We start from the raw sequence: 24,035 nt of genomic DNA on the forward strand, positions 1-24,035 counted from the left end.
AGTAAATGGAGTAGTTCAAACATTTGGTAAAGTGTTTGTTAGATAGTTAATATAGCTGGAGGTCTAAGTGAAAAATGAGAAAGATTTATCGGGAAAATAGATATTCCTGGGACAGGACGTTGCATGGATACCACATTTGACCCACCTTTTTCGTATAACCCACACGCATCTGGAGAAACAGTAACTTATCATCCTGATCTTGGTCATGTTTACTATAAAATTAATTTGGAAAATAATGGTGGGTATCAAGATGCACAAAGCAATGAGAATAGAGAAAGTAGGCTTCTGGGAAAAGTATTGCGAATCAAGGTTGCTAAAATGGAAGATAATCTCACAGCTTTTAAAAAATGGTTGAAATATTTAAAAAAACAACAAACAATTACACATGTATAATTATGTAATATATGGTAATACGTAACGATACTGGAGAATACGACTTTTCCTTCGGATTTCCCAGAAGAAAAATTTAAACGCCATATGCAAAATATAAAAGACATTTTGTTTTCTAGAACATATTATGGTATCCGCCAGTTTCGGCACTTTTTTTTTGGCCCAGCAGTTTCGTCGGGTTCAGCACCCTATATAAATACACATCCTTTCCATATTAATTAAAGCGTCAGTTTCGGCACAAACTTTATCCCTGTTCGGCACCAATAAAAAATTCTTTTTTTATTGTTTTTTTTTATCTTGTGCAATTTAATTTCTTTTATATTTTTTATCACTATATTTGCTGTATAACTTGGAAAAAAATGTTTAACGTTTATATATTTCGGTTTAAGTCATTATGTTCAAATAGACAATGCAATCAATCCCGGCGAAAAGTGTTATAGGCTCCTAGGTCCCTTTTTTCGTTTCCAAAACATGGTAGAACGATGTCTCTTTGAGCGTTGGCCCTTTTCAGGCCTTGGTTCACATCATTCTCCCACCTCGTTTCCATCTTCAAAATCCGCATGATTCGTCATCAAATGGCATGTTTAAATCTATAGCAATGTTGTGTAGGAAATAGCATGCTTAGGTTAATCATATATAAAACATATTTTAGTTGGATGATCGGCAATACTTTTGTTACCTGTAGTTACGCAACAAGACGCTTTAACTGGCATCATACGAATTTCCGAATCCAAAACAATTATTCTTTTCTTTCAAATGCCAAAAGTTCGTTGAATTACACAGCGTGTAGTTTTATGAGCTGCATTGAATCTAGTCTAGAGAAGTTATTTACAGTAAATTTAGTCGAAACATTTCAACGTGTTAATTAATAGGACTACCTTGTATGCTTCAGTTCATTTTAAGGAATAATTAGGTAGGAAGTGTTGGGATGGCCACTATCACCCAACATTATAATAGTTCCAAAATCTCTTGCCTCCAATTTGTTTATATGGTGCTACACTTAAAAATTGATGAATCATGGCAAAATCCGAGTTTTTTGCACAAAAACTATTAAGAATTTATGATTTGCATCACAAATACCCTTTTGATATGGAAATGTCCTGAATGAATTTTCATTATATTACTTGTAGTATACGTACTTAGACGTTAATGGAATAATAATTTTTACGATTTACGTATGCCTTCTCGTGCATTGTTGGTCGCTGCAGCCTAATATTTATTCCATCGATACAACTAATTATATTCTGGGAATGCGAGCTATCTCAGCAAACTGGGTCTTAAGCTTGTTTAAATTTTTATAGATTATGACAAAGGGATATATTTACTCAGGTTTAGATGAACAACTCGTCGCCATCGAAATGCGAAAAGGGAACATAACACCGCCAGACCAGGCTGCCGTTGAATCCCTGAGGATTTTAACTAATAGCATTTGGCCTAGGATTTTCCTTACCACCCCGACCCCATTAAATGCTATTTTCACGTCAGGCTGATGCTGAAATAGCGACGACCTAATCATTTTCGCCAGTGCTGTGCTGTACTTTGTAGTCTGTGGCAGTAATATACTATGAAAATTTTTAAAAACTAATTTTGTTTGGAAAACATCTAGTGATCTTCCATCAATTCCTGAAAAGTTGGCAAAAGTTGGCGAGTTGAACAAAATGGGACAAAAAAATTGAAAACCTGGAAAACACATCGTCAGTTGGAATATGTGCAGGAAAGTCTAAGCGGAAAATTGTCTTTTTTCCCCAAGCAACAAATCCAGACAAGAGCTACGAAGTATCTGAACATGGGCTATTTCAACGTTTACTAAAGGAAACAACAGCAAAAGAGATCGGAAATGCACAAGCCAATGAAACGTCAACAATCCTCAAAGAAATGGACCTGAAGTCTAAGATTACAAAAATTGAAACAACAAATGGTTTCCTGTTAGTTCGATTGAAAAGGACTACATTTTCGTCGTATTAGAAAAAAATTATAATACAAGATGATTGTCATCGTTAATGTATTTTTTCCATAAATATGACTATCATTATGTATGTTACTATTAGTTAAGTACAACACTTTGTTCGACGAAATAAATGAAAAAGTCACTCCCAATTTTGTCTAATGTATCATTTAAAAAATGGAAAAATTGATCAAAATATTAAACAAAATTTTGACGAAAACTACAATACAGACAATACAGAATGTCAAAAGTGGAGGAAGTTACAGGAACTAGTGAATCAAATTAAATGATTAAATATTATATTATATATTATTAAATATTATTGATTAAATATATTGTGTGCACATTATAATAATAAACAGCTGGAAGTTAGCAACATACAAAGTCATTTGATTACGAAATAACATGAAAAAGCGGGAATTATTCAAGTTATTATGCTGGAATATTGGGACGGAGACGATGCACGTATTTTCAACGGTTCAATACAGTGAACTGTATGTAGTTAGTAGTTATTAGTTATGTCTCTGACGTAATTAGTGATCATCGTGCTGTCCAGTGGTATGCTAGTGTTAATCAACCTCTCCGGCCAAAGAAGACAGTGGAGTTTAGGAAGACTAAGTCAATCGACTTTAATTCATTCATCTCTGACTTGTCCTCTCTTCCAATTGTAACAGGCCATTCTGTCGACTGTGAGAGTGCTGTGCTACAGTATAACGATGGTCTATCTGATGTGTTAAATCGCCATGCCCCATTGATTAAAAGAACTTTTATTGTCCGCCCGGACAACCCGTGGGACAATGAGATGATTCATTCTGCAAGGAGGAGAGCTAGAAGAGCTGAGCGACGTTGGAGAGTGACCGGTCTCACAGTTGACAAGGAGATAATGAATCAGACTTTACTGAACCTCCATACAATGATTAATGAAGCGAAAGCTTCCTTTCTGGAATCAAAAATCCTGGAGTCAACAGGAAAGAAGTCCCTCTTCCGTATTGTCGATTCGTTTCTCCTCGTCAAACCCGGTCTCCGTTTGCCTTCACATGACTGCCTCTCTGCGCTGGTTGAGCAATTCAGCAGCTTCTTTCTTCGTAAGATCCAGGATATACGAACGAGCCTTGATGCTGTTGCTGATGGTTGGGTTCCTGAGATAAGGAAATCAGTCATTCCATTCTCATCATTCCTACCTGTATCTGTTGAAGAGGTTTCTGCTCTGTTACTAGCCTCCCCATCAAAGTCGTCTCCACTTGATCCGTTGCCTACTTCAATCCTGAAAGAATGTGTGACTATACTGGCTCCACCCATCACTGATATTGTAAATCAATCTTTTTCCTCTGGTGTATTCCCACACACAATGAAACTTGCTTTAATCACTCCTCTGTTAAAGAAAAATGATCTTGACCCTGATGTTTTTTCTAACTATAGACCTGTATCAAACCTCTCATTTCTATCCAAACTTCTTGAGAGACTGGCTGCTAAACAACTGTTAAATCATCTTGAACTGCGATCTCTATTTGTCCCTGTGCAATCTGCCTACAGAGCTGCACACTCTACTGAAACTGCTCTTCTCAAAGTCTTGAATGACCTACTATTGGCAGTGGATAGAGGTGATGCCGTAATTCTTGCTTTACTTGATCAAAGTGCTGCTTTTGATACGATTGATCATGACATTCTACTTGATCGTCTATCAGCTCGATTTGGTATTTCTGGCACTGCTTTGTCCTGGTTCACCTCCTACCTTTCTGATAGGAGGCAATCTGTCAGTGTTAGCGGTTTTTCTTCCTCCCCATGTCCCCTTCTCTATGGAGTTCCACAAGGTTCTGTGCTTGGCCCCATTTTGTATGTCCTTTACATATCGCCAATGCATGATATAATTGCGTCAACTGGAATCTTGGATCACTACTACGCGGATGATACCCAAGAATATCAGTCATTTCATCTCAAACCAGGTGCAATTGACCAGCAACTAGCCTTCTCTTGTCTCTCGGCGTCCATCACGGAACAAAAGAAGTGGCTATCAAACAACCGGTTGAAACTGAATTCAGAAAAGACCGATGCTCTCCTCGTTTCATCACCATCCAATGTAAAGTCCTTAGTATCCTGTCCTCTTGAGCTGGGTGATGCCCTTATCATCCCATCACCTGTCGTTCAAAACCTTGGAGTACTGCTCGACTCTCATCTCACAATGGATCATCAGATACGCTCCACCTGTAGGAAGGCGTATTTTCACCTTCGACGGATTGCCAGAATAAAGAGATTCCTATCGCGTCCCGCAATTTGTCAGCTGGTGCGTGAGTTTGTCATCTCCCAGCTTGACTATGGAAACTCCTTACTCGTTGGTCTTCCTAACTCACAACTAGAGAGACTTCAGCGTGTGCAAAACTCAGCAGCTCGCTTAATTTCTGGTGCTCGTCGCTTTGATCACATCACTCCGATACTTCGTACTCTTCACTGGCTCCCCATTAAACAGCGGATTATATTCAAGATAGCTGTACTTGTCTTTCGTTGTTTGATTGGTGTTGCCCCCCAGTACCTCATTGATGCAATTGCAATTCGTCGTCCCTGTCGAGAACTCCGCTCTTCATCCCAACTTCTTCTTCATTCTCCTCCCTCACGCACCAAAACGTATGGCGACCGATCTTTCTCTGTTGCTTCCTCTCGTATTTGGAACTCGCTTCCAATTGACCTGCGTTTACTGGCAATCTACCCCTACTCTACTTCTTTTTCTCTGATACAGTTCCGTTGTAAATTAAAAACACATCTCTTTCAAATTTCCTTTTGTAATTGAATTCTCCTGTTTCTGTCGGAGCTCATAGCGCCTTTGATCATATAATGGAAAAGGCGCTATTGAATATAAATGCAATACATTATTATTATTATTATTATTATTATTATTATTAGTTAATGAATCATTAGTACCTGTAATAGGAACTGGATGTGTAAATCTTGATGATTAATATCAATACAAAGGAGATTACATAGGCTTCTCAGTAATGAATTCTGTTTTGGAAGAAAACCAGGAAGATTTTCACGAGGAAATACATATATTGCGAAAGAAAATCAATTCAGATTGAAATGAATTGGCCTCAAGGAAAAATGGGATATTTGGGGCTGTATGTACTAGGTGAATAATTAAAACAAATAGATGGACGAGTATGAAAAATACCGTTGAGTGGCCGTTGACAGACAATGCAAGATACAATACAGGTGATTGAAATTAAAATAACTATAAAAATAATTGCTTAAGAGTTAAAATTGGAGACTGAAGTCTATGTAATATCATCTTTTTCTAATTGGATGAATTGAAAAAAATCAGAATTTTGAACTGAATGCACAGTTATGGTAGCAATGGTAAATCTTGTTTCACCTGGAAATTATGATTTAACTTTTTCAGAAGCTTGTAAACCGTTCACTGAAAAATTAAAGGCCTAGTAAGCAAAGCAAGCCAACACATTAAATATATGTATAACAGTAACTTTTTCCTGTGCAATCACACGTGTAGATCACACTATGTAACTTTTGCAAATTTCGCTTAAACTTTGTGCATTTTATACTTAAAATTTGCATATTTAAGTAAAAATTTGCTAAAATTAACCTCTTTCTGGCAAAATCTTTTCGTTGGTGAACCCTTCGGCTTTCTCTTCCGACCTTTTGGAGGATCACAATTACCGAGAACTGGGATATACTTCTTGACCACAAACAGAAGAATTCTATTGCCAGTTGAAACAATTTTTTTTCAGTTTTTAACCTTTAAATCTCATTTCTTCCAGTGTCTGTGCTTCGCCTGTTGTTTGGAAACAACACACTTTCCACCTTTAGAGAGGCGTTATCCATTTAGACAGCCTTAATTACCTTGGGTGAAATAAAAAGGTGTTTGAAAAAACTGAAGTGGTTCACCATCCCATTTAATTTAATATTCTTTATATGCATTTGTCTAGATAGGTACATTCCACGAAGCATCACCTCCATCCCCATCATCTCCTTTGAATGAAGTCCATCTTTCTCAACAGTGTGATGGAAATCTTTGTATTCTGGGGATTTTCCGAATAAGTAAATGTCTCTATTTGGGGTAACAAGATTTAACAATTATACCTGTGAAAGGCTTTCTCATACCGCAAAGTCCTAAACTTGACATTAACGAACGCCATGTTTCGAGGTTCGCAAACTCCAGTTTCTGACATGTAGATTACTCTTGTGAACGGCAAATTCTTTTGTCACTCCAAAACTGTAACATGGACTTTCCTCCCACTGTGAACGAGACGACTTGTGTGATGACACAAAATATAATTACGGCATCTTCATCTGCACCACAACATTCAAGTAATGCTCTAGTTGTGTTAAGGTTTTCTCGTTTACGGGGATCTCTAAAGCTAAAGTTGAGTTAACGTGAAACCATTTTCCATAGAGTTACTGACATCAGCAGAAAAGAGATTGATTTACTTTAAGTTGAAGATGGTAATCTGATTGTCGGCTACTTTTCGCAAATCCCTTTCTGCGTCGTATTGGAGATCGCTAACAGCCTTCTTACAGCCATGCAAGTGGTTAATTTAGATTTTCCAGCCGCAGTTCATCTCCGGCCAGCTTCATCTCCAACAAGTTATTCTCCTTTGGAAACATCTGGTGTCTTTTGCTCGTGCCTCTGACATATTTGACATACACGGCTTTCAATGGTGACTTCAGGAAGATCTAGTTGATACTCTAGTTGATATCTTGAAGATCTACTTGATTTACTTGATACTTGGGACGGAAACGATGCCGAGAACGAGTAATTAATTTGACAAGAGGCTTGTATACGTTCACCTTCCATGGTCGTTGTTTGAAGTCGTTTTAAAAACTGTTCCTCCCCATCTAACTTGATTAATGGTCACACTGTCACAAGGAGTGCCTATCTATTCAACACATAATAGACGTTTTTGCAACTATTACAAAATTTATTAAAAATATTAGTTAGTTTTCTAGGATAAAAAGCTGGTATAGGCTGTTCATTTCACCTTACTCATTCCTTTTGCATAAACATCAAGGTAATGGGACTTGACCTTTCGTAAAGAAGGGAAAGCCAGACGCACAAAGGCTGTCGGGAGTTTCTTAGTCTATACCTGCTGCATGATGCAGAGGAAATTCGGAAGAATCCAGAGCAATGCCACTAGGCTACTATTATGCTTATGTGCATAGATCGAAAATAAGTACAAAAACAGCACTGTTTGGCCCCCTTCCTATCGGTCCATGTTTATGCAGAACGTTCGTACAACAACGTAGACAGAACACCCGATCACCTCAAAGCTGCTGCTGGTAAGCTTAATCAACTTTCTTATCTACCTTATTATAATTTGTTTTGGTGGATAATAATTCTCATGTCGATGAGTGGGAGGACTATGATAGATTTAGTGACTTTTTACCACTCCCTAGTGATTCAGAGGAAATTAGCGAAGATGAGATGGAAAATGAATACGCAGAAAATGGCGGGTCAAGTGACAGCGACAGTGATATTGACGGTGGTGCTGATGAGTTTAAATTTCGAAATTTTTCGCCCTATGGGCTTTAACTTGGGGAATCAAACAAAATGCCGTCGATGCTTTGCTCAAAATATTTCGTCTTTTTGAGTGGGGATTATCTCTACCGAAGACGGCCCAAACTTTATTAAAAACACCTCGAAAGGTCACTGGGATCAAATCGGTTCCTCCAGGGAAATATTTTCATTTTGGTATCTTAAGTAGTCTTTTGAGAGTCATTGGTTCGATGCGAGAAAGAGACATTCCCTCATCTGTTGAAATATTAATAAACGTCGATGGGATTCCCATATCGAAGAGTGAGTGATCAATTCTGGCCGTTTCTTGGATGCATACTCATCTAACTGGAATCGGAGGCAAAGATGGAAGAAACATCGTGCGCTCTATTGCGAAGCGCTTAATTTCGAATGAACTGTATAAAAAAATTTCCTGGTTCGGCCAAAAGGGCAACCGTAATCTCTCTGTGACCAACATCGGGAAGGCGATCATGAGTAAATTTTTATTTGTTATAATTCTTAAAAGTTGTAACTCAATTTGAAAATTAACTTTGATTAGGAGCAGCAAAGCGTGAAAAGCCTGCCATCAGTGAAAGGGATGTGGTCGATGTTATGATAGACTTTCTAAGACAAGGATAAACCAAGGAGAGTTGTGCAACAGCAAAATGATTAAATTCTATGATTTATGAACATCTCGTTTATATTTTCAGTCCTCCTTTTATTTGTGTTTTCAGCTCTTTGTTTTGCAATGCTTAATTTTGTTGTTTCCATTCATCCGCTAAATTTTTTGTTCCGTGCATTCGCTTGATGTTACCAAGACTGACGCATTCATCGTTTCAATAAAAAAGTTTTGCAACGTGAACGATGGAGTTTTTTTTAAATTTATTATGTGTTTTTTGATAATTAAACAACAATGAGTAGATGCAGATCTAAACGCGAAATCAAAGCCCAGGAACGTCATATTAATATCCGGAGTAATGAATCTGGGATGGCCGTCGGCACCAATTTGGGTAGCTCATATAACGTTTTTCAAATCTCCGAACTCCCTCCTGTGCGGATGTCTGGCGGTCCAGTGGTCCAAAGTCTCTGATCGGCTAAAATTCGATCTTCTTGGCTATCCAGAATGGCAAAATAAGTCCTGGCCAGGATGCTGGAGAGTCCTATGCTCAAACTGTTGGAGTTTGAACAAAATAGACAGAATCAGTTTTATAGAGGCTTCTGTATTTCTCTCGAGAACAGGATACGACATTCCATTTTGTATGGAGCTTCTGTGTAAACAGGATAACTTAATGTTTATGTGTGGATTGGAAAAACATGTATGATACGGGAAACGATAAGGTTCTGCACACATAGATGATTGATAACATAAGAACACAAATGATAAGCTTCATGTGCACTCAACGATAACGTTCTGCACTTCAAGCAATTACATCTTCTCACAAGTGACGACATAATTAAACAACATAATGATAAGCTTCTTGTGCACTCAACGATAACGTTCTGCACTTCAAGCAATTACATCTTCTCACAAGTACAGAATTTAGAGTTTGATTCACATATATAGTTACCAGATAAACGTGAAGCACAAAAGAACGGAAAAGAGAAACCAGAGCGTGGTCTAGAGAGAACCTTTCTCTAGCGTGGTCGGGAAAAGAAGAAAGAGTAGACAGGGAGAGAAAGATACTAAACAGCAACTTGATGTGTAGAAAAGGAGGCCGACTATATGGGATGGTCAACCTGCGCCATCTATTAATCGTTCCTCTCACTCTGAAGTAACGTATGATTCCAACACTCCCTCTCATACATTAGGAAAAGAGAGAGAGAGAAAATGTATGCTCCAACACCCCCTCTCATACATTAGGAGGATAAAAGAAAATAAATAATGGATGATTGTTCGTGATAATTTGTTGCAGTGGCCCCGCAACATCGATCATTCTCCCTCTGAAACAAGATGAAAAAACGGTTTGAGGCAACTAAATCAAAAAAAAGAAAAAAAAGGGCAATCATTGTCGTTCTTTCTGCTTGGATTCCTGGATAGAAAGAAGATATTATTGGGAAAGTGTTGATGCAGCAAGTCTGTCTGAAAATCGCTTTGCTGCCGCTTCATCTCGAAGTCGCATACGACACACTTCTTCTTTGTGATTAGGCTTGTCGCAATATTCGCATTTTGGATATGGATGATGTTTTGATGATTCGCCTTGTTTGACTCCACGACCTCCTCGTCCACGTGTGGATGGGCGGAATTCCGGGGAAGCTGGAGAACGTTGTGTAGCAAAAAAAGCGGCATCAATCGAGTCTTGCTGCCCTCCGTTGAAGCGTGTTGCCATGGTCTCTTCTTTCAGTAACCGAGATGTGAGCAAAGCAATTGTCTTCTGGTTAGCTGGTACACTGTCCCAGGCTGTGGTGAAGCTGCGATAACTCGGAGGTAAAGTACAAATGATTTTCGTCATGATCTGGAGAGGAGTGACAGGTGCACCAACATCGTGAAGTTGAATGGCCATCGTCTCGATTTCAGTTATGTGGGACATAATGTCATGATCAGGTTGTAACTGGTACTCGAAAAATCGCTGTTGCAGGATGTGCTGGTTCTCGCCGGCATTTTGGAGATGCTGAGCTGACAGGCGGATCCACATTTCGCGTGCGTTAGTGCAGTTTACTAGCGATCGTTGTTGCTGCGTTTCAATTGTTGCAACAAGATAATTTCGGGCCAGAATGTCGCGCCTGATCCAATCCTCCATTTGTTGTTCGTTAACAATCTCTCCTTCAGGATTAATGTTCTAACATAATTAGGAGGAAAAAGGAATTAACATCTGCTGGTAATCTTGTGTTGGATAAAGATAAATACTTCAGCAGGATAGAGTTCATCTCCATTTACAATCCCTACAAGATTGTGTTGTTCAAGCAATAGCCAACATCCGAATTTCCAAAGTGAGAAATTGTTTCCATTAAATTTGGCTATGTGGCTTACTTCTCTGAAACTGGAATTCGCCATTTTTTGTTCGTCGTAAGGCGTAAGGCTGGGCCCATAACCTGTTGGAGTTTGAACAAAATAGACAGAATCAGTTTTATAGAGGCTTCTGTATTTCTCTCGAGAACAGGATACGACATTCCATTTTGTATGGAGCTTCTGTGTAAACAGGATAACTTAATGTTTATGTGTGGATTGGAAAAACATGTATGATACGGGAAACGATAAGGTTCTGCACACATAGATGATTGATAACATAAGAACACAAATGATAAGCTTCATGTGCACTCAACGATAACGTTCTGCACTTCAAGCAATTACATCTTCTCACAAGTGACGACATAATTAAACAACATAATGATAAGCTTCTTGTGCACTCAACGATAACGTTCTGCACTTCAAGCAATTACATCTTCTCACAAGTACAGAATTTAGAGTTTGATTCACATATATAGTTACCAGATAAACGTGAAGCACAAAAGAACGGAAAAGAGAAACCAGAGCGTGGTCTAGAGAGAACCTTTCTCTAGCGTGGTCGGGAAAAGAAGAAAGAGTAGACAGGGAGAGAAAGATACTAAACAGCAACTTGATGTGTAGAAAAGGAGGCCGACTATATGGGATGGTCAACCTGCGCCATCTATTAATCGTTCCTCTCACTCTGAAGTAACGTATGATTCCAACACAAACAGTTACCCCTGCCCCGTCAACCCCTACTCATTCAGTTGACTTTACTACCCCTACCCTGTAAAACACAACATTTACAGTTGATTTTTCTGCCATCCTCTTTACTAGCCGCTCTCTCAATCCCATCAATCGAAGGACTTTAATACAGACATCATTCAGGAGTTTATCTAATTCAAATTCGTCATCTCGTCGTCGTCTTGACTTTTCTCCAGTGGTGATTCAATCCCCTGATAGATTTGGTAATCGTCGTTGGTAAGCTTCATACGACGACCGAATAGTATTAGACTCTTTAAAGGGGTGAATTTGAGATAAAGCACGAAAAGATTCTCCTAGAATGATCGATATAACGCCTCTAAAACGGATTGCTGCCACATTTACTGGTTCCTGATAAATTATTTTGCATTCCTAAAAGCGAATGCGCGTTAAAGATTTTTTTCTTAAACTGGACAGGGGTTCGTTAAGTGACCACTTTTTTTGTAAGCCAATCGGTGTTGCCGAACCTCACGTGACTTTGCCCTATCACCAATAAAAAGCCTGTTTTTCCTCTGGAAAATGACAAGCTTTTTAGCTTCGTCGAATTTTTATGAAAAGATATTAAAGCGAATTGAAAATCTTAAAGCTATTGTGGCAATGTTGCATTTAAAAATTGACTATATATTTGGCAACCACTTGACGTTTTGTCGTATCTTTACGGTTGACAAAAAATGGCGAATCTTTACACCCAAGCACAAAATTTAAATTGTTTCCTTTTTGATGTAGAATATTGTGGCCGACTTTTTCGTGTTCCAATTAACAGCAAAGAATTCGAAACTCGCATCAAACAAGGTAAATTTAGTCTTTTGTAACATCGTTTTATTTCAAAAATTGTAAAGTACACGTTATGCATGAATTTGTTGCAGATGCCACGTTAAGGTTGGAATTTGTTAAAAAGGAATGGAAAGAACAGCCACTTTGTGGGAAAAGGTGACATACTTCAAAAATATTGCTCTCTCTTCCTAAACTTTCATATTTCTTCCTTACTTCAGTCTTTCCTTCCTCCCTACTCCCTCTTTCCTTCCTTCCTTTTCTTATGGACATTGTTATTAGTTTTCTGTCAATTGAAATATGAATTTGGTTAAACTAAATTTAACACCATTTTTCAATGCCGTTTAGGTCAATAAAGAAATGGAAAAGAGAGGAGTGAAGACTACAGCTGAAAGATGCAGTGTTAAATTTGCAGCCATGAAGAAGAGATTCAACGAGCTAAATGATCAGAATGTCGACGGTGAAAAGGGCCGAAGGGTTCAGTGGCCGTTTTTCTCTAAGATGAATGAACTTCTAGGATTGTCGGATGCCTCAACGCTCAAACACGTGCATGGCGTAGGCGCTGACTCCTCCAAAATGCGGGATGATGACTCCAATCCGTCTACTCCTCCGCCACCCAAGAAGTCCAGAGCCAGGAACGCTAGGATTACCCATCCGGAATCAATATCCCGTTTAATTGAAATTGAAATGGACCGTTCATCGATGGACCAGGAATTCTTAAAGGAAATAAGAGCCAGTAATGCTGCTAGTTTAACGAAAACTGAGGCTATCGTATCAGCGTCGAAGGCCTTCGAGAAACTAGCTAATGGGATGTTAAACAAATTCCAAAATATGCAAGGCGTTGTTTCTACAGAAGTAAGAGAGAAAATTGGTCTCTAATTATATTTAACTCTTTTTATCTTTAATATTTTTCTTTAGATGAGCGTAATACATCAGTCAGAAGAGGTCGACTAATGGCAGAACACATTGAAGAAGATAAATTGTGAACGAATGAACCTCAAAACTTGTCAGAGTGCACTACCACCCCGTTTCCTTTTGTAATCCACATTTCCAAAGAATTGACCATTGTTTTATTTCGGTTATATCCTCAATTTGTACCTGATCTCATTGTGCAGCAGTAAATAAATCTTTTTTTTGTTATCATGGGATCTAACGGTTTATGTTTCTGTGTGTCAAGCACAATGTTGTTTATGTCCATGTTTTAAACCATAAAAATTCGTGTGTTGAAACCAAACAAAATGAAATGAATAGGCAAATACGAAAGCTCTTTCAAATATTATTTGAAATTGTATTTGTTGTTCGAGGTGTTGCGTCATATTTTCAACAATCTAAAGGAAATTAAACGATGAATTGCTCTGCAATAAACTGTCTTTTTTGTACACCCTCTTCGGTCTCTCTCTCTTCGTCAAACTCGTAATCAGGATCATCTTCGTCGTCCAATTCAACGTCTGGGGCATCGTCAAGCCAGTTGTCATGGCGCAAACCGAAATTATGGAAACAACAACAAACCAATAACGTACGGTGTGCATACCGCATTCGGAAGTAATCCAGGAACTTTACTCTTCGCCACTTCATTTTTAATAGGCCAAATGCTCTTTCCACAACCTGTCGGTCTCTCTTAAGAGCTCGATTGAAGGCCATTTCATGATCTTCTAGTTCGTGGTTATTGCGAAAAGGAACGAGCAGATGTTGCCGAAGTGGATAAGCTGTATCTCCGAGAATATGATAGTTGGATCGTACAAGTTTAGCACCTAATGCTCTAGAGAGGGGACTGAGACGCAAAACTCTTGCATCGCCTATACTTCCCGGAAATCCAACCGCAGCGTCAATTATTTCCAAATCATGAGTAGATACTATTTGAAGCTTAATAGTTGTTTTGCATTTTCTGCTAGTATAAGATGGCAGCTGGTTTAGTGGTTGTCGTATTTCAAATTCTGTGGCATCGATAGCCCCTAAACAAAAAATGCTATTCAGTGACAAACAAAAATGATTTCTATCGTTAAAAAAACTACCTAGACTGTCTACAATTTGAAAATTTTCTGAGAGCTCTAAATATCTTTCTTCTCTCGGCCATACTATGAAGCGGTCAGCCATATTATAAATAACCTTCATGGTTTTCATAACCACATAGTGTACCGTCCCTTGATTCATCCCAAACCGCCTTGACAAAACACGGTAGGCTTCACGGTTTGCTAAACACCAGATCAAAATCATTAGCTTATCCGTTACAGGCAGGCCAGTATACACATAGTCAGTTAATATTTGCGGACTGACAATCTCCACTAGAAGCTACAAAACAAAGAAATATAATATACACAGAAAATTGTGTTGACATATATTTCATACCTGAAACGTTCTTTTTGTAAAGCGAAAATCTCGTTTGAATTGAATTTCTGGGTACGTTGCAAACCACGTCCCTACATATGCGGTGTAATAAATAGTTCTGTTTGCGTGAATTCGATGTAAGATCAAACGCTGGCGCTGTAATAACTGCCTAAGAATGTCTTGTCTTCTTCTCAAAATCACAGTTTCAATAATATTATTCTCATCCTCGTCAGCAACTTGGACAAATAACATAAATTGATTAAATAGAACTGCAACTTCTTGAATAAAATCCATTTGACTTGAATTCACGTTTAAAAACAAACTTTATTCATGTATTAGTTACCGTCTGCAACACAGAGCTACATTTTTATTTTATGTAATCTGGCAACATCATAAAACTATAAAAATAATGAAAAAAAAGTGGTCACTTAACGAACCCCAGTGCACAACTAAAGAATCCGAATTGGGTTAACGTCTGAAGACCCTAACGTTCTATGTTGGCCAATCTTCATTCACAGATTGTAAATCAATGAATGAATATTAAGCATACTGACTAACGGTAAAATATGAACTGCTCAAAAGTCAAAACGATCTTCGTCTGTTGTATAATTGTAGAAATGAAAATGGGTATAAGGCTTATTAAACTTCAAAGGTATCCGCAGAGCAAATAGTCGTGCGGCTTGTCGACTAGTACGCACCGTATAGTGGTGGTTAGTGGGACTGCTGCTGCAAGTTTTTCTTGATTCACAGTTTGATTGGTTTTTTATTGTCGAGTTAAAATTTTTTTAATGGTCGGCTAGTTACCTGTTATGGCAGACCCTTTAAATGAAATCATCCCGATTGTAAGAAGCCCAAATACCAGAAATTGCATGCTGTTAACACTCTGCATTTAGACTTTATTTTTTTCAAAATTATTAAGCTAACCAGCGCAGCAGCCTTGAGGTGATTGCAAAAGGACTGAATCAGGTGGAATGGAAATCAGCCAACCTGCTTGACTGCCAGGAATACTTCTTTGCACGCCTAAAACAGAATTAAAAATTACTGTACGATATACTTGTTAAATTTGTGGTAAATAAACACAACATACCTGCCACATGGCCGCTTCACAATCCATCAGAAATTCCTTTAACTTCGGAAAATTGTTAGCCTATCACCGTCCGGATAAGGAAGCTAAATTGAAGGTTGTTTTTTTTAGGGGGGAGAATTGCTACCTTAGGATTACTGTAAATTATCCGGGTTAGTTTTAAGACTCGATAATCTCGGTTAGTTGTTGTTCTTCGAGATTGGCTAACCCAAGCTATACTTGTTTAAAGAATGCTTCGATATTGATTTGTCAATGTTACACAAGTTGATTTTAGCCTTAAAATTGAGACAATCTAAATGTCATTATTTCAATAGTGCTCCATCCTAGAAAACTATAAAAAGTTGCAAAAATGGTATTATGTGTTGAATAGATAAGCACTCCCTGTGACAGTTTTACTAATAATCATGTTAATTAGAATTAGATGGGGAAGACCAGTAGGGGACTTAGGAATGAAAAATGTTGATCTTCAAATCAAAAGTCAAATGATTTTTCAAATGGCATGGGGGCGAAAATTATGCATGAGATTACAAGGCTAACGATGCTCTTTTTTAAGCCCAAATAGACCCACCTAGCTCTATTTTCCCTTCCCGTAAAAAAAAGCCAAAGTATTACGAATAACTTTTGGCCCTCTCGACTGTGCGAAAACTTTTACTCCCAAATTAAAAGGGTCCTGGCCCGTGAACAAAAAATATCCCCCTAAAATATACAGTACCTACCAGCAGAAGATTGGAAACGCCCGAGAGAAGCTTGTGTAAAAAGCCGATTTTCGCGGCGTTCCTCCAAATCGGGTGTTTGACGGAGGGCATTGAAATTGTTTTTGGAAGTAGCCATAATAGTTGGCTTCTTCCTGAATTTTTCAAATATTTTCATATTTAAGGGGGGGGGCAGCTAAAATGGATGTTCAATTTTGGAAACACGCTGTAGGGGTTTATTAAAAATGGGCTACTTTGCCCAATCTCTAAATAGGGAAAAAATATAACCCTACAGAGACGCAAAAAAATGCAAAGTAAAGAACTGTGTTAGATCTTTAACAAGTGCTATTTTCAATATTTTCGATAAACATTTAATATAATGAATTTCGATTTGAAAATGAGATTTTTTATTTTGGACCATTTTCCCCCTTCTATCCCTCCCCGCGGTGTTGTCGTGATTTCTCTGTTGTTTAATTTTCGTAGGAAGGGTAAATGTCGCCTACTAGATGAGCAAAGGCGAAATTGTCCCACCTCCGAAAATTAAACAATGGGCTTGATTTTTTGGTTTTAGGGAAAGTGTTGAAATTGGGCACCCCAAATATATTTTCTAATAAGGGTGGTTTTGTAAACCCACTTGGTTGCCAAACCGAAGAATGCCGTTGAGCAACACCCTTCTTAATGCTTTCTCTCTCTCTCGCCTTTCTTTTCAGCCTCCTTGCTGTCAGGAGGTGTTTTTTCTCACTCACTGAACTTTTATCTTTTATACTTAATTCTATATCATTTAAGAGTTGTTGGGAATTTGTGACTTTACTGGTGGCCACGTTGAGTTCTCTGATGAATCGATTCCAAATCGACGTCTTTGGCAAAACATCGGTCCTCCAGAAAGCTAAAGCGAACGAAAACGATGACCTGTTTCTGTTAGACATCCACTTCTTTACCTTGGCCGATTTATGGACGCTACTATTGGGTACAATAGCTTTCCTTCCTGGAGAACCAAAGGGCGCAGTGCGTTCAAATGCTTTTCAGCATTCAAGAAACCATTTAGATGGCAAATAGCCTTTGGCCAGTTAATACAAATATTCGTCAGTTTCCTAGCAAGACAGGTTTTGGGACTACTATCGACAGAGTTAGTCCTAGTTGTACCATCAATATTGACTTACCTCATCCTACACTTTTTGATTCATTACAATAAAAAATAAAATAGACGAATGCTTGAAATTTGAACAAAGGGCTGTAGCTTTCTTGAATGTTAAAGAGCTGTTGATGAGTAGAGACGAAGTATAAACGTGAGTAGAGACAATAAGATTACATACAAGAAGGCAATAGGCGCATTAAGAAACTAGATATAAGTGAAGCATTTTCGATGATAATGGCAAGAAATAAATTGGAAAAAAGTATTTGGAATAGAGAGAAAAAAATGATGTTGATGCTTCGGGTAATACGTTTTTAGCAAAACTTCGTCGTGTTTTTCGGGAACAATTGCCTTTCCAATTGAGCTTGTGTATATGGCGATACATATATGTGTATGTATGTGTATCTCCTTTAGATAATATTGGAAGAGTAAGCCGATTTGTCAGGAATAGCTTCATTAGCAAATAGTAGGTAATCGCGTTAGAGGATACACTTTGTGTTTTGCAATAAGATAAGCCGTGGATATCGTGCTGCCAAACTTAAAATTTACTGCTCTTATTGCATTTATCAGCTCGTCTCCCTTCGATTCTAGAGTTTTTTTTGTGTCACCGAACATTTTTTGTTTTTTGGCTTAATCCATAAATTCTCCAAGTTTCTTTTGTAATTTGGAATTGGCTTCTTCAGTGCCTACGACGTTTCTAGCTGCTACTTTATCTTTAAATGGTACACTAATATTTATATAGTCATGGCAATTACTAATTTATAAAAAGGTTTAATTTCAATTTGATAAAAGAGCTTTTGATGAGTAGAGAAAAAGTATAAACGTGAGTAGAGACAATAAGATTACATACAAGAAGGCAATAGACACATTAAGAAACTAGATATAAGTGAAGCATTTTCGATGATAACGGCAAGAAATAAATTGGAAAAAATTATTTGGAATGCAGATAAAAAAAATGATGGAGATGCTTCGGGTAATACGTAATTAGCAAAACTTCGTTTGGTTTTTCGCGAACAATTGCCTTACCAATTGAGCTTGTGAACATGGCGATATATGTATATCTTCTTTTGATAATATTTAAAGACTCAGCCGATTTGTCAGGAATAGCTTTATTAGCAAATAGTAGTTAATCGCGTTAGAGGATACATTTTGTGTTTTGCAATAAGACAAGCCGCGGATATCTTGCTGCCACACTTAACATTTACTGCTCTTATTGCATTTATTAGCTCGTCTCCCTTCGATTCTACAGATTTTTTTGTGACACCGAACATTCCTTGTTTTTCGGCTAAATCCATAAATACTTCAAGTTCCTTTTGTAATTTGCAATTGGCTTCTTCAGTGCCTACGACGTTTCTAGCTGCTACTTCATCTTTAAATGATACGCCAATATTTATATAGTCATGGCAATTACTAATTTAGCAAAATTTTTAATTTCAATTTTATTTTTCGAAAACTTATCTAAATAATTTGCTGTAATGGTTTGGAACAGGGATTTCTATGGTTTGGAACAGAGATTTCTATAATTCAAGCAAATGAGGTTCATAGAAAAGCATTCTTTTTTTGCCATTAGTTAAAGGGTAAAAAATGATCTTGACTCCACTTGTCCTATCCTATTGGTTAGACCGAAAGGGAAAAAAATACTAGTGATTGTTTTTGTAAAATCAATCTGAAAAGATTCCATGGCTTACAATTTTATTGAGAAATAGCAAAGAAAATCCATAGTGTGTTAATTCTTGATTTCAATTCAGTTAAAGCTCCCGTTTTGTCCCAACTAGTTTTCCGTCCGGAAAATGCCATTGGTAAAACCAAAAATATTTTGAAAAAAGCTCCAGTGTAGCCCAGGCTGTTCGTGGAAATGCAGTAGTCTTTGAATGGACGGCTTGCAATCTATTTAATAGCACAAAGTAGCTGTGCTTTCCGGATATTTGGATATTTGTAGGGTAAAAAAATTCGAAACATTCTTTTGATAATATTTAAAGAGTCAGCCGATTTTTCAGGAATAGCTTTATTAGCAAATAGTAGTTAATCGCGTTAGAGGATACACTTTGTGTTCTGCAATAAGACAATTCGCGAATATCTTGCTGCCAATCTTAACTTTTACTGCTCTTATTGCATTTATCAGCTCGTCTCCCTTCAATTCTACAGCTTTTTTTGTGACACCAAACATTCCTTGTTTTTCGGCTAAATCCATAAATACTTCAAGTTCCTTTTGTAATTTGTAATTGGCTTCTTCAGTGCCTACGAAGTTTCTAGCTGCTACTTCATCTTTAAATGATACACCAATAATACACCACCACCACCAATAATGATAAACACAAATATTTTGAAAAAAGCTTAAGTGTAGCCCAGGCTTTTCGTGGAAATGCAGCAGTCTTTGAATGGGCGGCTTGCAATCTATTTAATTGCACAAAGTAGCTGTGCTTTCCGGATATTTTGATATTTGTAGGGTAAAAAAATTCGAAAAAAGAAAAGGTGGGAGAAGGTTCAAAGAAAGAATTCGCTTATAGATTTTTACGAGTCTAATTTTCTTGAGGTTCGACGGCTGGCACCATTGAAATGCAAAGCAGAACATCCAAACATTCAAACATTACAATGTTTTTCAAAAAATTCCCGGTATTCTTTCTTTGTACTTCCCAACATTAAAACCGGGCAAAGTGGATCCTGTTTTAAGTTTCAATTTTTCTTAGATAAACCACGAATGGAAAATTGTTGAGTCAAAGGTTTGCCTGTAATTTTTAAAGTCCACCCACATGTATCCAACTGTACTTTTCAAACACTTCATTTATTCATCTGTCATGAAACTTGTAAGTAACGAAAACGAAAGACCAGCTTTCCTCGTTAACATCCCGATCGATTTTATGGAATCTTGTCATCCTCAACAACAATTAAAAAAAGGTTTTAGGTTGCGAAGCATTCTAACAATTTTTACCTTAGCAACATACCGGGATCTTCTGGATTCCATGCAGGCCCCCTAAGATTTTTTAAAGGAAATTTCAATTGAGCACAATTACACGAGAAAATATTTCCCTAGCAACTTCCCTAACAAACACACTACTCGATACCAGAAATACGATACCAGATATTAGCCAATGGATTTTCCAAGCATAGGTCGAACACTTTTGGTTCAATTTCAAAGGATACCTTTTGAAGGGAATATCTTCTGCTCTAACTATTCTAAATCAACAGCCCTATCTTTTTTGACACCGGAAAAGGAATATTATACCTTTTACATGAGATTAGCCGTTGGTGAACTTCCAAAAAGGTTCTCAGCCAGATTTTAACCAGTGTGTTTTCCAAGCATAGTTCTAACACTTTTTGTTGAATTTAAAAGGATACTTTTTGAAGGGAATTTCTTCTGCTCTTTCTATTCTAAATCTACAGCCCTATCTTTCTTTGACATCGGATATGGAATGTTTTATCTATTACATGAGATTAGCTGCTGCCAGCAGCTCCACCAGCAGCCTGCTGGTGGACTTTACAAAAAGGATCTCTTCTTTAATTGAACTATATAAACATTCACAAGTGAAATTTTTCTTTTCCTTTGTGTGTGCAACACATAACACAGAATTCTAAACTTGTTTACTTAGTAAACACCGTGAGTATCGTACGAAAGTGACAATATTTGTGCTGACCTGTTCCGACCGAAGATGGTAAGTTCATTCATGCTGATAAGCATCTATTAATACGAATTTTCCGCTTAATCAACAGGGGTTTCTAGCTTTAATAGGTCAAGTTTGAATTTATCATCAGCGTTGAAATAGTTGTTTAGGTGAGCGATCCCTAAAAAGAGAGAAAAATAGCAGACGAGTCAACAAAGAATCTCGTAATTCTGTGAAATATTTTGAGAAATTGCTGAATCGTCGGCTATTTTCCACTTTTTTTAGGGGTCGCCCAATAAAACATTTTGGTGGGGAGAGGGGCTTTTACAATTCATGGAGCTAATATAAACTGTAATAATTAATGACTCATATAGATATGATAACTTAAACAATTAAAACAAATGTACCACTGAAATCAGCGTGAAAATATCTATTGAATGGTTTTAATTTAACACTGAGTCCACCACTCAATGAGGCCAAAATTGGGGGTTTTGGGGGTTTACAATTTTCGGAAAAGGGTGACGGAGGCATCGAGTCAGTCCCCGTATAAACCATATTGTGCAGAATTTTACGGAAAACACAATGGTTAAATCCGTAATGTTCTAGCTAGCATAGTTTATAAGTGATTAAATGAAAACTAAGGGACCCCCCTGAAATTGTAGCGTTTTTACTGATTTTTGACATCAGTTTTCGGGCAAACGAGACCTTAAATTAAAAATCTAATTTTTTAGAATGAAAGATTTTGCCCCCCTCAAGATACATCTCGCCCCGTTTTTATTTTAAACGGTTGTTAGCAGAGATATTGGCAAAATCTTGAAAATTTAAAATCATTTTCTGAAGATTTTCGCCATTGACAGACGTCATTTCGCCATGCCATCTAGCGGCCGATTTTCAAAAAAGCAAGGGAGATCTATTCTTCTGGCCATTAATTTTTGATTGATTGAATGATTGAATTATTGAGAAAAGAATGGAATCGATGTAAAAAGCTGGGCTTGGTTGGCTATCGATAGTTGGAGTTCGAAAAAAAAAATTAATGGCCAGAAGAATAGTAGATCTCCCTTGCTTTTTTTTACAATTTTACAAGTCAAAAGTGTTAAAAAATTGTTTTTCCCGTTTTCATCCTACCACCGTACTTCAGTTCGAATTTTGTTCGCAAAAGATAAGCGAATAAACAACCAAGCAGGTGGGAAAAAAAGAATATTGGTTTTTTAAATTAGATATATTATTAAAGTGTATTTCAATTTCAGGGTGGTTCATACAAAAATTTTTGAATTACGCAACACACAAACATTAAATTTTATAATTTTAATAAGCGCTGGATTTGTTGCCATTGCCATTTGGCTTTGCTACATTTCCACTGCCATATCCACTGTTTCCATTTCCGCTGCTGCCGTAGTTGTTTCCACCGTTTCCAGCTCCAGCTGAAGCTCCAGCTCCGTAGTTGTTGCCACCGTTTCCAGCTCCAGCTGAAGCTCCAGCTCCGTAGTTGTTGCCACCGTTTCCAGCTCCAGCTGATGCTCCAGCCCCGTAGTTGTTGCCACCGTTTCCAGCTGCAGATGAAGCTCCAGCTCCGTAATTGTTGCCGCCATTTCCAGCTGATGCTCCAGCTCCGTAGTTGCCATTGCCTCCGGATGGTGCGGGGAATTGAGCTTCACCTTCGTACTTGACGTCAGCGACGTAGCCGTTTTCGTCAGCGCGATAGGAAACGATCTGAGTGCGGCTATCGGGGAGAAGAACGCGGTAAGATCCGATCACAACTTTGCCGTCACTTTTGGCTTCATGGGCGTAGTCGTTCTTGGTTGGCTCGTCCTTAACTTCCCAGGCGAATTCGTAGGGCATCATAACTTACTTTGCTCATTTTGTTGAGAGAAGATTATTTGAACACTTCAGAGAAGGAACTGATGATTTCATGTGAACGTAAGCCATTCTTTATATACTGAATTCGAAGCTCACCAACAGGCAACAACGACACCCTGAGCCGGTTTCTAATAGATGGCAGCAATCAAGTAGTTCGTGCGCGCACAGAAAAGGAGTCGACTTTTGCCTTTCCCTTTATGTCCCTCCCTTGTAGGATGGTCGATTTTTGCGTAACCATAACCAACTTGATGATCAGGACTTTTCTTCCTTACTTCATAATTCAACCATATCAACTCTCCTCCTTTCACTTTCAAAAGCTGAAATTATCTAAACGAAACAAATTTAAAAAATGACTTTGTGGCAAACAACAAAAAATCGGATGAAAGGGAAATTATTCATGTAAACACTATTATACGGTAGGGTTAATTCACATTTGGTAAAGTAAACGTTATATGCTTTTAGTAACTTGGAATAAATTTTCATCCTATTTTGACGAATTTCAAATAAAATTGTTTTATATGAAATTTAATATTCTTTCAAAACTTAGGTCTATAGTATCAGATAGAAGCCAATAGTTCCACAAGAAAATAGAATGCAGTAAATGCAGGATATAATTATTCGACCACTGAGCTTTATTTTCGTACAAAATTAAGCCACTAGAATTCAAAATCTCACAATGTTATTACGATTCGTTACCTAATGCTGAAACAAAACTAAAGACATTAAGCATATTCTTTAATTTCCGCTGAATAAGCTTAATTTTAATCCAGAAGATGAATCTAAACATCTATTAATGGTTACCGAATGTTACGATACTAATCACAGATAATTTCAGAACAGAACAGTTTATCAAAAACAAAATTAATTAAGGTGAATGATTTTCCGTTTGAAAGTATGAATCGCAAATTGCAACACCAATTTTTTTTTCTGTTACTAAAATAAAATTCACAAATTACAAATGATCTGAACATGGCATAAGTAATATTTACAATCGTAGTATTCAGATAGATATCGTTCATGTAAAAGCAGCATTTCACTGATACGTGAGTTTTACTAAT

General features: G+C 37.5%; 4 protein-coding genes across 4 annotated transcripts; 1 reads left to right on the forward strand and 3 right to left on the reverse strand.

Annotated features, from left to right (window-relative positions):
• Positions 1 to 9,032: 9,032 nt before the first annotated feature.
• On the reverse strand, positions 9,033 to 11,477 carry LOC124204276. The gene is made up of 3 exons (XM_046601325.1): positions 11,260 to 11,477; positions 10,678 to 10,862; positions 9,033 to 10,609 (listed from the first exon to the last, which is right to left on the reverse strand). The coding sequence occupies exons 2-3, from the start codon at positions 10,822 to 10,824 to the stop codon at positions 9,881 to 9,883; spliced, it is 876 nt and encodes a 291-aa protein (XP_046457281.1). The 5' UTR covers positions 10,825 to 10,862; positions 11,260 to 11,477; the 3' UTR covers positions 9,033 to 9,880.
• Positions 11,478 to 12,415: 938 nt separating this feature from the next.
• On the forward strand, positions 12,416 to 13,436 carry LOC124204277. Its single transcript, XM_046601326.1, has 2 exons — positions 12,416 to 12,447; positions 12,637 to 13,436. The coding sequence occupies exons 1-2, from the start codon at positions 12,418 to 12,420 to the stop codon at positions 13,165 to 13,167; spliced, it is 561 nt and encodes a 186-aa protein (XP_046457282.1). The 5' UTR covers positions 12,416 to 12,417; the 3' UTR covers positions 13,168 to 13,436.
• A 190-nt stretch (positions 13,437 to 13,626) lies between these two features.
• On the reverse strand, positions 13,627 to 15,727 carry LOC124203517. The gene is made up of 6 exons (XM_046600191.1): positions 15,701 to 15,727; positions 15,601 to 15,633; positions 15,418 to 15,496; positions 14,635 to 14,849; positions 14,301 to 14,577; positions 13,627 to 14,240 (listed from the first exon to the last, which is right to left on the reverse strand). The coding sequence occupies exons 1-6, from the start codon at positions 15,725 to 15,727 to the stop codon at positions 13,627 to 13,629; spliced, it is 1,245 nt and encodes a 414-aa protein (XP_046456147.1).
• A 6,683-nt stretch (positions 15,728 to 22,410) lies between these two features.
• On the reverse strand, positions 22,411 to 22,959 carry LOC124203518 (merozoite surface antigen 2-like). The gene has a single exon (XM_046600192.1). The coding sequence runs from the start codon at positions 22,957 to 22,959 to the stop codon at positions 22,426 to 22,428; it is 534 nt and encodes a 177-aa protein (XP_046456148.1). The 3' UTR covers positions 22,411 to 22,425.
• Between the last annotated feature and the right edge of the window lie 1,076 nt (positions 22,960 to 24,035).

Source organism: Daphnia pulex, chromosome 10 (assembly GCF_021134715.1).
Source record: "Daphnia pulex isolate KAP4 chromosome 10, ASM2113471v1".
In the NCBI taxonomy this organism is placed as follows: Eukaryota; Metazoa; Arthropoda; class Branchiopoda; order Diplostraca; family Daphniidae; genus Daphnia; species Daphnia pulex.

Bases quoted from the DNA above. Each gene is read 5' to 3' on its own strand.
- LOC124203518 (XM_046600192.1), bottom strand. From the start codon at position 22,959: ATGCCCTACGAATTCGCCTGGGAAGTTAAGGACGAGCCAACCAAGAAC.
- LOC124204276 (XM_046601325.1), bottom strand. From the start codon at position 10,824: ATGGCGAATTCCAGTTTCAGAGAAGTAAGCCACATAGCCAAATTTAAT. The intron at 10,610-10,677 runs GTATTTATCTTT...TAATTATGTTAG, and splicing joins ATGAACTCTATCCTGCTGAA to AACATTAATCCTGAAGGAGA.
- LOC124204277 (XM_046601326.1), top strand. From the start codon at position 12,418: ATGGAAAGAACAGCCACTTTGTGGGAAAAG. The intron at 12,448-12,636 runs GTGACATACTTC...AATGCCGTTTAG, and splicing joins CAGCCACTTTGTGGGAAAAG to GTCAATAAAGAAATGGAAAA.
- LOC124203517 (XM_046600191.1), bottom strand. From the start codon at position 15,727: ATGGATTGTGAAGCGGCCATGTGGCAG. The intron at 14,578-14,634 runs GTATGAAATATA...TTTGTTTTGTAG, and splicing joins TTACAAAAAGAACGTTTCAG to CTTCTAGTGGAGATTGTCAG. The intron at 14,241-14,300 runs GTAGTTTTTTTA...TTTTTTGTTTAG, and splicing joins TCAAATTGTAGACAGTCTAG to GGGCTATCGATGCCACAGAA.